Here is a 17,616-nt window from a genome sequence, read left to right on the forward strand (position 1 = left end):
TCTCTCACACATCTCAGTGTTTTCCTATCTCACTCCTGTCACTGTCATCCTCTAACACACATCTCACTGCCTTCCTCTCTCATACCTCTCACTGTCTTCCTCTCTCATACCTCTCACTGTCTTCCTCTCTCACACCAGTCACTGTCTTCCTCTCTCACACCTCTGACTGTCGTCCTCTCTCCAACATCTCTCTTCATCTCTCCGACCTCTCACTGTCTTCCTCTCACACACCTCTGACTGTCTTCCTGTCTCACACCTCTCAATGTCTTCCTCTCTGACATCTCTCACTGTCTTCCTGCCTGACACCTCTCACTGTCTGCCTCTATCACACCTCTCACTGTCTTCCTCTCGCACAACTCTCAGTGTCTTCCTCTCTCACACCTATCACTGTATTCCTCTCTTATACGTCTCACTGTCTTCCTGTCTGACACATCTCACTGTCTGTCTCTCTCACACCTCTCACTGTCTTCCACTCTCACACCTCTCACTGTCTTCCTCTCTCACTGGCTTCCTCTCTGTCACCTCTCACTGTCTTCCTCTGTCAGACCTCTCACTGTCTTCCTCTCTCACACCTCTCGCTGTCTTCCTCTCTCCCACCTCTCAATGTCTTCCTCTCTCCCACCTCTCACTGTCTTCTCCTCTGACACCTCTCACTGTCTTCCTCTCTCACTGGCTTCCTCTCTGACACCTCTCACTGTCTGCCTCTCTCATACCTCTCACTGTCTTCCTCTCTCCCACCTCTCACTGTCTTCTGCTCCGATGACTCACTGTCTTCCTCTCTCACACACCTCACTGTCATCTGCTCTCACACCTGTCACTGTCTTCCTCTCTCCTCTCTAAATGTCTTCCTCTCTCCCACCTCTCACTGTCTTCCTCTCTCACACCTCTCACTGTCTTCTTCTCTCACACCTCTCACTGTCTTCCTCTCTCACTGGCTTCCTCTCTGTCACCTCACACTGTCTTCCTCTGTCAGACCTCTCACTGTCTTCCTCTCTCACACCTCTCGCTGTCTTCCTCTCTCCCGCCTCTCAATGTCTTCCTCTCTCCCACCTCTCACTGTCTTCCTCTCTCACTGGCTTCCTCTCTGACACCTCTCACTGTCTGCCTCTCTCATACCTCTCACTGTCTTCCTCTCTCACACCTCTCACTGTCTTCTGCTCCGATGACTCACTGTCTTCCTCTCTCACACACCTCACTGTCTTCTGCTCTCACACATGTCACTGTCTTCCTCTCTCCTCTCTAAATGTCTTCCTCTCTCCCACCTCTCACTGTCTTCCTCTCTCACACCTCTCACTGTCTTCTTCTCTCACACCTCTCACTGTCTTCCTCTCTCACACCTCTCACTGTCTTCTTCTCCGATGACTCACTGTCTTCCTCTCTCACACATCTCAGTGTTTTCCTATCTCACACCTGTCACTGTCATCCTCTAACACACCTCTCACAGCCTTCCTCTCTCATATCTCTCACTGTCTTCCTCTCTCACACCTCTGACTGTCGTCCTCTCTCCAACATCTCTCTTCATCTCTCCCACCTCTCACTGTCTTCCTCTCACACACCTCTGACTGTCTTCCTGTCTCACACCTCTCAATGTCTTCCTCTCTCACATCTCTCACTGTCTTCCTGCCTGACACCTCTCACTGTCTGCCTCTATCACACCTCTCACTGTCTTCCTCTCTCACACCTCTCAGTGTCTTCCTCTCTCACACCTATCACTGTATTCCTCTCTTATACCTCTCACTGTCTTCCTGTCTGACACATCTCACTGTCTTCCTCTCTCAGACCTCTCACTGTCTTCCTCTCTTCCACCTCTCACTGTCCTTCTCTCTCACACCCCTCACTGTTTTCCTCTCTCACACCTCTCACTGTCTTCTTCTCCGATGACTCACTGTCTTCCTCTCTCACACATCTCAGTGTTTTCCTATCTCACACCTGTCACTGTCATCCTCTAACACACCTCTCACTGCCTTCCTCTCTCATACCTCTCACTGTCTTCCTCTCTCACACCTCTCAGTGTCTTCCTCTCTCACACCTATCACTGTATTCCTCTCTTATACCTCTCACTGTCTTCCTGTCTGACACATCTCACTGTCTTCCTCTCTCAGACCTCTCACTGTCTTCCTCTCTCACACCTCTCACTGTCTTCCTCTCTCACTGTCTTCCTCTCTCACTGGCTTCTTCTCTGACACCTCTCACTGTCTGCCTCTCTCATACCTCTCACTGTCTTCCTCTCTCAGACCTCTCACTGTCTTCCTCTCTCACACCTCTCACTGTCTTCCTCTCTCACTGTCTTCCTCTCTCACTGGCTTCCTCTCTGACACCTCTCACTGTCTGCCTCTCTCATACCTCTCACTGTCTTCCTCTCTCACACCTCTCACTGTCTTCCTCTCACACACCTTTCACTGTCTTACCTCTCTCACATCTCTCACTGTCATCCTGCCTGACACCTCTCACTGTCTGCCTCTCTCACACCTCTCACTGTATTCCTCTCTCACACCTCTCACTGTCTTCCTCTGTCACACCTCTGACTGTCTTCCTCTCTCCCACCTCTCTCTTCATCTCCCTACATCTCACTGTCTTCCTCTCTCACACCTCTCACCGTCTTCCTCTCTCACTGTCTGCCTCTCTCACACCTCTCACTGTCTTCCTCTCTCACACCTCTCACTGTCTTCCTCTCTCACACCTCTCACTGTCTTCCTGTCTGACACTTCTCTCTGTTTGCCTCTCTCACACGTCTCACTGTCTTCCCCTCTCACACCGCTCACACCTCTCACTGTCTTCCTCTCTCACACCTCTCACTGGCTTCCTCTATCACACCTCTCACTGTCTTCCTCTCTCCCAGCTCTCACTGTCTTCATCTCTCACACCTCTCACTGTCTTCCTCTCTCACACTTCTCACTTTCTTCCTCTCTCCCACCTCTCACTGTCTTCCTCTCTCCCACCTCTCACTGTCCTCCCCTCTCCCACCTCTCACTGTCTTCCTCTCTCAGCTCTCACTGTCTTCCTCTCTCCCACCTCTCACTGTCTTTCTCTCTCACACCTTTCACTGTCTTCTTCTCTGACGACTCACTGTCTTCCTCTCTCACACCTCTCATTGTCTTCCTCTTTCCCACCTCTCACTGTCTTCCTCTCTCACACCTGTCACTGTCTTCCTCTCTGACACCTCTGACTGTCTTCCTCTCTCCCACCTCTCTCTTCATCTCTCCCACCTCTCACTGTCTTCCTCTCTGACTGTCTTCCTGTCTCACACCTCTCACTGACTTCCTCTCTCACACCTCTCACTGTCTTCCTCTCCCACACCTCTCACTGTCTTCCTCTCTCCCACCTCTCACTGTCCTCCTCTCTCACACCTCTCACTGTTCTCCTTTCTCACACCCTTTTGCCCGGAAGGGATTTTGTGGGGTCCTCCACTGCAGCTCTCTGTCTCTCTTGGTTCCTTCACTGCAATGGTGACTACACGGAAGGATTAGCTCTGGGAATACTTTGGGAATTATACTGGCTATTAAAGAGAACACATAAACCTAAGGATTTCTTTGATTTGCCTCCATCTTTCCTTTTTCTCCCTGTTTTCTCCTTCATCCACAATCGGTCTGCTTCAGTCCCCTTTTGTTTCTCTCTCTGTCAGTCTCCCTCTTTTCCTCTCTCACACATACCCAATTTTTTGCCTCTTTCCTGCCTCTCTCACTATGTCCCACTTTACCTTTCTTTCTCTCCGGCACTCTATTCCTCTCTCCCATCTCCTGAAGTCTCCTTCTCCCTCAGTGTGTCATGTGCCCCCCTCCCCCAGTCCCATTCTGTCCTGTCCTGGTTCAACTACACCAATGTCACCGTCAGGAAGCTCACCAGATCCTCAAATTGCTCAAGAGGCAAAAACAATTTGCAAGGTCCAGTTGCCTTTTCCCGATTTTTATCAGTGCACCATACCTGCATCTTATCTGGAAGAATCACACCTGGGGACTGCAACAGGTTTACAGATGATGTAAAAAACTGCCGAGGGTTGTGAATACAGTTTAGGTTTAGCACTTCATGGGAAACATCTACCTTCTAATGATGGCTCAGTAGAGCAGCCAGCATAATTAATGATCCCAGCCAACCTGGGGATTCTCCCTTCTCCCCTCTCTCTTTAGGCAGAATATACAGAAGTTTGAACACATGTATCACTGACGTCAGGATAGCTTGTACTCTGCTTGCACACTGTTATCAGACTCTGGAATGGACTACTTGAATGATAAAACGCACTCTGGACCTTACAATCTACCTCATTCTTACATTTTACTGATTACCTGCACTGCACTTGTCTGTAGGTTACACATTATTCTATGTTGTTGCTGCTTTACCACAATTCAATGTGTAATGATTTGATCTGTGTGGTCAGTATGCAGGACAAGCTTTTCACTCTGATGATAATAAACTAATTCCAATTCTCTTCTTGAGCAGTGGCTGACCATTTCTGGGAAGATTCAGCCACCCACTTCTACAGAGACCTGGAGCCCTTTGCAGACAGCCACTTTACAGAGCTGCAGAATGTGCAGTCACCACAGCTGCAACACCTGTACCGACACATGGAGATACAACAACTGCACAACCTGGAGACACTGCCTGTCACCGGCAACCGCATTAATACAGCCGCCCATTACAGCAAGACACAGACGGCAGCAACCGCCAGCTTCACCACTCCCCAGGTAGGACTGGATTTTTCTGCAATGAACAGACCCTCCCTGAGTGCTGGGACTGAACCCTAGGCATTGAGTGTACACTTCTTGCTACTTCTGCTGCACTGTTTGAAGTGAATTGTTGAGTTCTCAGTGCTTCTGCTGTGTGAGAGGCAGGAGTGGGATTGAGAGGTCAGGCATTTCCTTAAGTAACCGTAAATTACCCAAGGTCAGGAAGTGCTGCAGCTCATGCTGAGCCCAGGACGTTGCAGAGCCCAGGAAGTGTTCACCAACTGTAAAAAAATGTTTCCCCCTCTCTATTTTTTGGAATATGTCTGTGAAATACCAACATTGCAACACAACCTAGGACAAATTGTCCACACCATCCACAACAACAAGCTGCTTAATCAGACTTACCCTTGTCGTCTCATGCCGTCGTGGCTGTTGGAAGCAGATTGTCTTCATCGCCCCACAAAGAGTAGAACAATTTGGCGTTTGTCAGGACAAGACTCCATTCTCAAACCTTTCTCTTTTTGCTTCCCAGTGCCAGAGAGTAACTGAGCAATTCTGTTCCCTGCCATCTTTTTCAGTCACAGAGGAATGCAGTTTGGAAATAGGACATTTGTCCCATTGAGTCTGCCCTTCACCACCAAGCTCCATTTAAACTTAGCCTATAACTGATCCCATTTCATTCTTCCTGAATTCCCATCAACTGTCTTCTAAAGTTTGCTATTACAATAACAATGTTGGACAGATACATGGATTGGAAAGGTTGAGAAGGTTATGGGCCAAATGCTAATAAATGGGGCACTTTGGTCAGCTTACACTAGTTGGTCTGAGTGGCTTGTTTCTGAACTATATGAACTCTTCCCAATTTCTAACCCTCACCCCTACACGCAGCACAGCCAATTAACCGACTGACTGTATGAACTCTCCCCAATTTCTAACCCTCACCCATACACTCAGCACAGCCAATTAACGGACTATCTGTATGAACTCTTCCTAATTTCTAACCCTCACCCATACACTCAGCACAGCCAATTAACGGACTATCTGTATGAACTCTTCCTAATTTCTAACACTCACCCATACACTCAGCACAGCCAATTAACCGACTGACTGTATGAACTCTTCCCAATTTCTAACACTCACCCATACACTCAGCACAGCCAATTAACCGACTGACTGTATGAACTCTCCCCAATTTCTAACCCTCACCCATACACTCAGCACAGCCAATTAACCGACTGACTGTATGAACTCTTCCCAATTTCTAACCCTCACCCATACACTCAGCACAGCCAATTAACCGACTGACTGTATGAACTCTTCCCAATTTCTAACGCTCACCCATACACTCAGCACAGCCAATTAACCGACTGACTGTATGAACTCTTCCCAATTTCTAACACTCACCCATACACTCAGCACAGCCAATTAACGGACTATCTGTATGAAGTCTTCCCAATTTCTAACACTCACCCATACACTCAGCACAGCCAATTAACCGACTGACTGTATGAACTCTTCCCAATTTCTAACCCTCACCCATACACTCAGCACAGCCAATTAACCGACTGACTGTATGAACTCTTCCCAATTTCTAACCCTCACCCATACACTCAGCACAGCCAATTAACCGACTGACTGTATGAACTCTTCCCAATTTCTAACACTCACCCATACACTCAGCACAGCCAATTAACGGACTATCTGTATGAACTCTTCCCAATTTCTAACACTCACCCATACACTCAGCACAGCCAATTAACCGACAGACTGTATGAACTCTTCCCAATTTCTAACACTCACCCATACACTCAGCACAGCCAATTAACGGACTATCTGTATGAACTCTTCCCAATTTCTAACACTCACCCATACACTCAGCACAGCCAATTAACCGACTGACTGTATGAACTCTTCCCAATTTCTAACACTCACCCATACACTCAGCACAGCCAATTAACCGACTGACTGTATGAACTCTTCCCAATTTCTAACACTCACCCATACACTCAGCACAGCCAATTAACCGACTGACTGTATGAACTCTTCCCAATTTCTAACACTCACCCATACACTCAGCACAGCCAATTAACCGACTGACTGTATGAACTCTTCCCAATTTCTAACCCTCACCCATACACTCAGCACAGCCAATTAACCGACTGACTGTATGAACTCTTCCCAATTTCTAACCCTCACCCATACACTCAGCACAGCCAATTAACCGACTGACTGTATGAACTCTTCCCAATTTCTAACACTCACCCATACACTCAGCACAGCCAATTAACCGACTATCTGTATGAACTCTTCCCAATTTCTAACACTCACCCATACACTCAGCACAGCCAATTAACCGACTGACTGTATGAACTCTTCCCAATTTCTAACACTCACCCATACACTCAGCACAGCCAATTAACCGACTGACTGTATGAACTCTTCCCAATTTCTAACACTCACCCATACACTCAGCACAGCCAATTAACGGACTATCTGTATGAACTCTTCCCAATTTCTAACACTCACCCATACACTCAGCACAGCCAATTAACCGACTATCTGTATGAACTCTTCCCAATTTCTAACACTCACCCATACACTCAGCACAGCCAATTAACCGACTGACTGTATGAACTCTTCCCAATTTCTAACACTCACCCATACACTCAGCACAGCCAATTAACCGACTGACTGTATGAACTCTTCCCAATTTCTAACACTCACCCATACACTCAGCACAGCCAATTAACCGACTGACTGTATGAACTCTTCCCAATTTCTAACACTCACCCATACACTCAGCACAGCCAATTAACCGACTGACTGTATGAACTCTTCCCAATTTCTAACCCTCACCCATACACTCAGCACAGCCAATTAACCGACTGACTGTATGAACTCTTCCCAATTTCTAACCCTCACCCATACACTCAGCACAGCCAATTAACCGACTGACTGTATGAACTCTTCCCAATTTCTAACACTCACCCATACACTCAGCACAGCCAATTAACCGACTGACTGTATGAACTCTTCCCAATTTCTAACACTCACCCATACACTCAGCACAGCCAATTAACCGACTGACTGTATGAACTCTTCCCAATTTCTAACACTCACCCATACACTCAGCACAGCCAATTAACCGACTGACTGTATGAACTCTTCCCAATTTCTAACACTCACCCATACACTCAGCACAGCCAATTAACCGACTGACTGTATGAACTCTTCCCAATTTCTAACCCTCACCCATACACTCAGCACAGCCAATTAACCGACTGACTGTATGAACTCTTCCCAATTTCTAACCTCACCCATACACTCAGCACAGCCAATTAACCGACTGACTGTATGAACTCTTCCCAATTTCTAACACTCACCCATACACTCAGCACAGCCAATTAACCGACTGACTGTATGAACTCTTCCCAATTTCTAACACTCACCCATACACTCAGCACAGCCAATTAACCGACTGACTGTATGAACTCTTCCCAATTTCTAACACTCACCCATACACTCAGCACAGCCAATTAACCGACTGACTGTATGAACTCTTCCCAATTTCTAACACTCACCCATACACTCAGCACAGCCAATTAACCGACTGACTGTATGAACTCTTCCCAATTTCTAACACTCACCCATACACTCAGCACAGCCAATTAACCGACTGACTGTATGAACTCTTCCCAATTTCTAACACTCACCCATACACTCAGCACAGCCAATTAACCGACTGACTGTATGAACTCTTCCCAATTTCTAACACTCACCCATACACTCAGCACAGCCAATTAACCGACTGACTGTATGAACTCTTCCCAATTTCTAACACTCACCCATACACTCAGCACAGCCAATTAACCGACTGACTGTATGAACTCTTCCCAATTTCTAACACTCACCCATACACTCAGCACAGCCAATTAACCGACTGACTGTATGAACTCTTCCCAATTTCTAACACTCACCCATACACTCAGCACAGCCAATTAACCGACTGACTGTATGAACTCTTCCCAATTTCTAACACTCACCCATACACTCAGCACAGCCAATTAACCGACTGACTGTATGAACTCTTCCCAATTTCTAACCCTCACCCATACACTCAGCACAGCCAATTAACTGACTGTATGAACTCTTCCCAATTTCTAACCCTCACCCATACACTCAGCACAGCCAATTAACCGACTGACTGTATGAACTCTTCCCAATTTCTAACACTCACCCATACACTCAGCACAGCCAATTAACCGACTGACTGTATGAACTCTTCCCAATTTCTAACACTCACCCATACACTCAGCACAGCCAATTAACCGACTGACTGTATGAACTCTTCCCAATTTCTAACACTCACCCATACACTCAGCACAGCCAATTAACCGACTGACTGTATGAACTCTTCCCAATTTCTAACCCTCACCCATACACTCAGCACAGCCAATTAACCGACTGACTGTATGAACTCTTCCCAATTTCTAACCCTCACCCATACACTCAGCACAGCCAATTAACCGACTGACTGTATGAACTCTTCCCAATTTCTAACACTCACCCATACACTCAGCACAGCCAATTAACCGACTGACTGTATGAACTCTTCCCAATTTCTAACCTCACCCATACACTCAGCACAGCCAATTAACCGACTGACTGTATGAACTCTTCCCAATTTCTAACACTCACCCATACACTCAGCACAGCCAATTAACCGACTGACTGTATGAACTCTTCCCAATTTCTAACACTCACCCATACACTCAGCACAGCCAATTAACCGACTGACTGTATGAACTCTTCCCAATTTCTAACCCTCACCCATACACTCAGCACAGCCAATTAACCGACTGACTGTATGAACTCTTCCCAATTTCTAACACTCACCCATACACTCAGCACAGCCAATTAACCGACTGACTGTATGAACTCTTCCCAATTTCTAACACTCACCCATACACTCAGCACAGCCAATTAACCGACTGACTGTATGAACTCTTCCCAATTTCTAACACTCACCCATACACTCAGCACAGCCAATTAACCGACTGACTGTATGAACTCTTCCCAATTTCTAACCCTCACCCATACACTCAGCACAGCCAATTAACCGACTGACTGTATGAACTCTTCCCAATTTCTAACACTCACCCATACACTCAGCACAGCCAATTAACCGACTGACTGTATGAACTCTTCCCAATTTCTAACCCTCACCCATACACTCAGCACAGCCAATTAACCGACTGACTGTATGAACTCTTCCCAATTTCTAACCCTCACCCATACACTCAGCACAGCCAATTAACGGACTATCTGTATGAACTCTTCCCAATTTCTAACCCTCACCCATACACTCAGCACAGCCAATTAACCGACTGACTGTATGAACTCTTCCCAATTTCTAACACTCACCCATACACTCAGCACAGCCAATTAACCGACTGACTGTATGAACTCTTCCCAATTTCTAACACTCACCCATACACTCAGCACAGCCAATTAACCGACTGACTGTATGAACTCTTCCCAATTTCTAACACTCACCCATACACTCAGCACAGCCAATTAACCGACTGACTGTATGAACTCTTCCCAATTTCTAACACTCACCCATACACTCAGCACAGCCAATTAACCGACTATCTGTATGAACTCTTCCCAATTTCTAACACTCACCCATACACTCAGCACAGCCAATTAACCGACTGACTGTATGAACTCTTCCCAATTTCTAACACTCACCCATACACTCAGCACAGCCAATTAACCGACTGACTGTATGAACTCTTCCCAATTTCTAACACTCACCCATACACTCAGCACAGCCAATTAACCGACTGACTGTATGAACTCTTCCCAATTTCTAACACTCACCCATACACTCAGCACAGCCAATTAACCGACTGACTGTATGAACTCTTCCCAATTTCTAACACTCACCCATACACTCAGCACAGCCAATTAACCGACTATCTGTATGAACTCTTCCCAATTTCTAACCCTCACCCATACACTCAGCACAGCCAATTAACCGACTGACTGTATGAACTCTTCCCAATTTCTAACCCTCACCCATACACTCAGCACAGCCAATTAACCGACTGACTGTATGAACTCTTCCCAATTTCTAACCTCACCCATACACTCAGCACAGCCAATTAACGACTGTATGAACTCTTCCCAATTTCTAACTCTCCCAATTTCTAACACCCATACACTCAGCACAGCCAATTAACCGACTGACTGTATGAACTCTTCCCAATTTCTAACACTCACCCATACACTCAGCACAGCCAATTAACCGACTGACTGTATGAACTCTCCCCAATTTCTAACCCTCACCCATACACTCAGCACAGCCAATTAACCGACTGACTGTATGAACTCTTCCCAATTTCTAACCCTCACCCATACACTCAGCACAGCCAATTAACCGACTGACTGTATGAACTCTTCCCAATTTCTAACCCTCACCCATACACTCAGCACAGCCAATTAACCGACTGACTGTATGAACTCTTCCCAATTTCTAACCCTCACCCATACACTCAGCACAGCCAATTAACCGACTGACTGTATGAACTCTTCCCAATTTCTAACCACCCATTCAGCACAGCCAATTAACCGACTGACTGTATGAACTCTTCCCAATTTCTAACCCACCCATACACTCAGCACAGCCAATTAACCGACTGACTGTATGAACTCTCCCAATTTCTAACCTCACCCATACACCAGCACAGCCAATTAACCGACTGACTGTATGAACTCTTCTACCTCATTTCAGCACAGCCAATTAACCGACTGACTGTATGAACTCTCCCAATTTCTAACCCTCACCCATACACTCAGCACAGCCAATTAACCGACTGACTGTATGAACTCTTCCCAATTTCTAATTACACTCAGCACAGCCAATTAACCGACTGACTGTATGAACTCTTCCCAATTTCTAACCCTCACCCATACACTCAGCACAGCCAATTAACCGACTGACTGTATGAACTCTTCCCAATTTCTAACCCTCACCCATACACTCAGCACAGCCAATTAACCGACTGACTGTATGAACTCTTCCCAATTTCTAACCCTCACCCATACACTCAGCACAGCCAATTAACCGACTGACTGTATGAACTCTTCCCAATTTCTAACACTCACCCATACACTCAGCACAGCCAATTAACCGACTGACTGTATGAACTCTTCCCAATTTCTAACACTCACCCATACACTCAGCACAGCCAATTAACCGACTGACTGTATGAACTCTTCCCAATTTCTAACCCTCACCCATACACTCAGCACAGCCAATTAACCGACTGACTGTATGAACTCTTCCCAATTTCTAACACTCACCCATACACTCAGCACAGCCAATTAACCGACTGACTGTATGAACTCTTCCCAATTTCTAACACTCACCCATACACTCAGCACAGCCAATTAACCGACTGACTGTATGAACTCTTCCCAATTTCTAACCCTCACCCATACACTCAGCACAGCCAATTAACGGACTATCTGTATGAACTCTTCCCAATTTCTAACACTCACCCATACACTCAGCACAGCCAATTAACCGACTGACTGTATGAACTCTTCCCAATTTCTAACACTCACCCATACACTCAGCACAGCCAATTAACCGACTATCTGTATGAACTCTTCCCAATTTCTAACCCTCACCCATACACTCAGCACAGCCAATTAACCGACTGACTGTATGAACTCTTCCCAATTTCTAACACTCACCCATACACTCAGCACAGCCAATTAACCGACTGACTGTATGAACTCTTCCCAATTTCTAACACTCACCCATACACTCAGCACAGCCAATTAACCGACTATCTGTATGAACTCTTCCCAATTTCTAACCCTCACCCATACACTCAGCACAGCCAATTAACCGACTGACTGTATGAACTCTTCCCAATTTCTAACACTCACCCATACACTCAGCACAGCCAATTAACCGACTGACTGTATGAACTCTCCCAATTTCTAACACTCACCCATACACTCAGCACAGCCAATTAACCGACTGACTGTATGAACTCTTCCCAATTTCTAACACTCACCCATACACTCAGCACAGCCAATTAACCGACTGACTGTATGAACTCTCCCCAATTTCTAACACTCACCCATACACTCAGCACAGCCAATTAACCGACTGACTGTATGAACTCTTCCCAATTTCTAACCCTCACCCATACACTCAGCACAGCCAATTGTACATCGTAAGGATAAGAAAGAATACAGGAGGCATCAGGGACAAATCCATGTGCACACAGGGAGAGGATCGACAAGATGTCCCACTGCATCACCATTTCCAACAATAAGCAGCACAGTACGGTCCTTACACATACGATTTTCTGCAAGATCGTAACTTTGTCTTATCTTGTCATCACTTGAATTAAAACACAGAATTCTATGTTTTCTTCCAACTTCATTGGTCCAGCATTATATGTCCTGCCCTCCAAAGTCCCCTGTGACAAGCCTGCTTCCATTAGGACATGGTTATTTTGCCAGTATTTCCCTGACACTGAATTAGGTCAATTTCTAACCAACTCCCATGCCTTGTCCAGTTCTCTTGTAACAAGTACCAATGCCTCCTATTCAGTATCATTTCCAAAAAATGGCACTACTTCCTACCTGCATACATTGTCCAATGCAGAGGCGATGGATAAAACCCGATGGGTGTTGTATACACACCACTCATTCTGACAAACTGCCTCTAATGCTCAGCTTCTCCCCTGCCATCTATCTTATTCCATCGGAGCTTCTGTTGAGAGGTGCCTCAGAAAGGTGGCATCCATCATTAAGGACTCCATCACCCAGGACATGCCCTCCTCTAATTGCTACCATCAGGAAGGAGGTACAGAGCCCAAAGGCACACACTTAATGATTCATGAACAACTTCTTCCCATCTGCCATCAGATTTCTGAATGGATATTGAACCCATGAACACTACTTAATTTCTCCTCTCTTTTTGCACTACATATTTAGATTATATATATATCTTCACGTAATTTACAGTTTTTCTTATTATTCTGTACTTCTGCTGCATACCCACAAATTTCACAACGTGCTCCCTCCCGGTGTAGTTCCCGCCTGGTACAGCTCCCTCCCAGTGTAACTCCCCCCCCACCCCCGGTGTAGCTCCCTCCCGGTGTAGTTCTCTCTGGGTGTAGCTCCCTCCCAGTGTAGATCCCTCCCAGTGTAGTTCCCTCCCGGTCCAGTTCCCTCCCAGTGCAGCTCCCTCCCGGTGCAGTTCCTCCCAGTGCAATTCCCTCCCAGTGTAGATCCCTCCCAGTGTAGCTCCCTCCCGGTACAGCTCCCTCCTGGTGCAGCTCCCTCCCGGTGTAGTTCCCTCCCAGTGCAGCTCCCCCTCTCAGTGCAGCTCCCCCTCCCAGTGTAGCTCCCTCCCGGTACAGCTCCCTCCCAGCGTAGTTCCCTCCCAGTGCAGCTCCCCCTCCCAGTGTAGATCCCTCCCAGTAGATCCATCCCGGTGTAGCTCCCTCCCAGTGTAGATCCCTCCCAGTGTAGTTCCCTCCCGGTGCAGTTCCCTCCCAGTGCAGCTCCCTCCCGGTGCAGTTCCTCCCAGTGCAGTTCCCTCCCAGTGCAGCTCCCCCTCCCAGTGTAGCTCCCTCCTGGTACAGCTCCCTCCTGGTGCAGCTCCCTCCCGGTGTAGTTCCCTCCCAGTGCAGCTCCCCCTCTCAGTGCAGCTCCCCCTCCCAGTGTAGATCCCTCCCGGTACAGCTCCCTCCCAGCGTAGTTCCCTCCCAGTGCAGCTCCCTCCCAGTGCAGCTCGCCCTCCCAGTGTAGATCCCTCCCAGTAGATCCATCCCGGTGTAGCTCCCTCTCGGTGTAGCTCCCTCCCAGTGTAGCTCCCTCCCGGTGTAGCTTTCCACCATATTGTCCTTCTAGAGTGCAGCTGTTCTGGTGTACTTCTGCCCCCAGTGCAATCCTCCCTTTCTTCAGGAATCCCCCAATGCCCCAAAATCTTATTTTAACTCTCCACCATCCAGCCTCATGTATGACAAAGTGGCAGCACCTTAGTAACATCCCACCCCCGACCACTTCCCCTCACCCATGGCTCAGTGATCTTTCATTCTTTCAAGATCATAAGAGCATAAGAAATAGGAGCAGGAGTAGGCCATCCGGCCTATCAGGCCTGTCCCGCCATTCAATAAGATGATGGCTGATCTGTCCGTAAACTCAGCTCCATCTACCTGCCTTTTCCCCATAACCCTTAATTCCCCTGCTATGTAAAAATCTATCTAACTGTATCTTAAATATATTCAGTGAAGAAGCCTCAACTGCATCGCTGGGCAGAGAATTCCACAGATTGACCACTCTCTGGGAAGAACAGTTTCTCATCATCTCCGTCCTAAATCTTCTCCCCTGAATCTTGAGGCAATGTCCCCTAGTTCTAGTCTCACCTACCAACGGAGACAACTTTCCTACTTCTCTCTTATCTATCCCTTTCAAATTTTATATCTTTCTATAAGATCCCCTCTCATTCTTCTGAATTCCAGAGAGTATAGTCCCAGGTGACTCAATCTCTCCTCATAGGTTAACCCCTTCATCTCTGCACCCTTGCTCACCCCCTCCTGTATTCAAATCTAAGAAGGACAAAGTCCCATTTACTGTACCTTCAAGCTGATAGGGTGGTTAAAAAGACATACAGTGCATTGGCTTTTATTGGTCAGGGCTTGAGTTCAAGAGACACAACTGATGTTTCAGCTCTGTGATACCCTGGTTAGAACATACTTACAGTATGGCACTTATCCTTGTAAACGGAACAACTGCTACACATGCCCTCACACTTCCTCCCTTACCACCATTCAGGGCCCCAGACAGTCCTTCCAGGTGAGGCGAAACTTCACCTGTGAGTCGGCTGGGGTGATATACTGTGTCCGGTGCTCCCGATGTGGCCTTCTATATATTGGCGAGACCCGACGCAGACTGGGAGACCGCTTTGCTGAACACCTATGCTCTGTCCGCCAGAGAAAGCAGGATCTCCCAGTGGCCACACATTTTAATTCCACATCCCATTCCCATTCTGATATGTCTATCCACGGCCTCCTCGACTGTAAATTAGAAGCCACACTCAGGTTGGAGGAACAACACCTTATATTCCGTCTGGGTAGCCTCCAACCTGATGGCATGAACATCGACTTCTCTAACTTCCACTAATGCCCCACTTCCCCCTCGTACCCCATCAGTTATTTACTTTAATACACACATTCTTTCTCTCACTCTCCTTTTTCTCCCTCTGTCCCTCTGACTATACCCCTTGCCCATCCTCTGGGTTCCCCCCACCTTGTCTTTCTTCCCGGACCTCCTGTCCCATGATCCTCTCATATCCCCTTTGCCAATCATCTGTCCAGCTCTTGGCCCTATCCCTCCCCCCCTGTCTTCTCCTATCATTTTGGATCTCCCCCTCCCCCTCCCACTTTCAAATCTCTTACAAACTCTTCCTTCAGTTAGTCCTGACGAAGAGTCTCGGCCTGAAATGTCGACTGTACCACTTCCTAGAGATGCTGCCTGGCCTGCTGCGTTCACCAGCAACTTTGATGTGTGTTGCTTACAGTATTGTGTTCAGTTCTGGTCACCTCATTATAGGAAGGATGTGACAGCTATAAAGAAGATTTGCAAGGATGCTGCCTGGATTAGGATATGAGAATAGGTTGAGCAAGCAAGAGCTTTTCTCTTTGTAGTGATGGATGGTGAGAGGTAACTTGATAGAGATGTATAAGGTTATAAAAGGCATAGACAGCACCTTTTTCCCAGAGCAGCAATGGCCAATGTGTTTTAAGGTGAGTGCAGGAAAGATTAGGAGAAATGTCAGAGGTAGGTTTTTTCCGCAGAGTGGTAAGTGCTTGGGGTGTGCCACCCACCCCGGGGCTGAGTGCTGAGCCCACTGCTGTACACTCTGCTGACACAACTGCATGGCCAAACGCCTGAGTAATCACTTCGCTGATGACAAGGCCCTGCTGGGGCTCATCAGCAACAACGATGAGACGGCTTACAGAGAGGGACTAATGGGTGGAATAACTTGGGGCCTGGTGCAAGGCAAGTCACCTCTTCCTCAGTGTCAATGAGACAAAGGAGATGTTTACCGACTTCAGGAGAACTCGCACCTCTCACACCCTCTTTACATTGGAGGCACAAGAGTGGAAACTGTGCAGTCTCAAACTTCCGGGAGTGCACATCCCACACAACCTCTTATGGTCCCAGAACACAGTTTACACAATCAGGAAAGCTCACCAATACCTCTGCTTTGTGAGGAAGCTGAAGAGAGCTGGACATTGCACATCAATATCATTCTACAGATGCACAGTGGCGAGTTGCATCTCTGCATGGTACGGGCACTGCTGTGGACAGGAAGGCTCTCCAACGGGTAGTCAAAACTGCCCAAGGCATCACTGGCACCAGCCTACCTGCCATCAAGGACCCAGATACAGAAAGGTGACTGAAAAGAGCAAGCAACATCATGAAAGATCCCACTCACCCAGCTCACATACTGTTTGTCCCACTCCCTTCAGGGAGGAGGTTATATAGCATCCACACCAGGATCACCAAATTCAAAAACAGTTACTTTCCCCAAGCAGTAATGCTGATCAACACCTCCACTCACTAACCCACCCCTCCACACCCCCAACCACCACTACTTTATCATTTCCTGTCAGGAGTCACCTTACGTACAGACACTCCTGTGCCCAGCGTCACTTTATGGACACACAATCAGTCTTTTAATTTATACTTTATACATTATTGTTGCCAAACAATTGGTACTAGAACGTACAATCATCACAGCGATATTTGATTCTGTGCTTCCCACTCCCTGGATTACAAATATTAAATATTAAAAATACTAAAAATTAGTAAATATTAAAAATTTAAATTATAAGTCATAAATAGAAAATAG

At 47.0% G+C, this 17,616-nt stretch overlaps 1 protein-coding gene across 1 annotated transcript in view; it reads left to right on the plus strand.

Moving 5' to 3' along the window:
- Nucleotides 1-17,616, plus strand: part of LOC134353477 (transcription factor PU.1-like) — a 148,872-nt gene that overhangs the window by 119,161 nt on the left and 12,095 nt on the right. Inside the window, exon 2 of the mRNA XM_063061480.1 lies at nucleotides 4,435-4,679. Within this exon, the coding sequence (XP_062917550.1) occupies nucleotides 4,435-4,679 (245 nt within the window). The remainder of the gene's footprint in view (nucleotides 1-4,434; nucleotides 4,680-17,616) is intronic.

This window comes from Mobula hypostoma, chromosome 11 (genome assembly GCF_963921235.1).
Source record: "Mobula hypostoma chromosome 11, sMobHyp1.1, whole genome shotgun sequence".
In the NCBI taxonomy this organism is placed as follows: Eukaryota; Metazoa; Chordata; class Chondrichthyes; order Myliobatiformes; family Myliobatidae; genus Mobula; species Mobula hypostoma.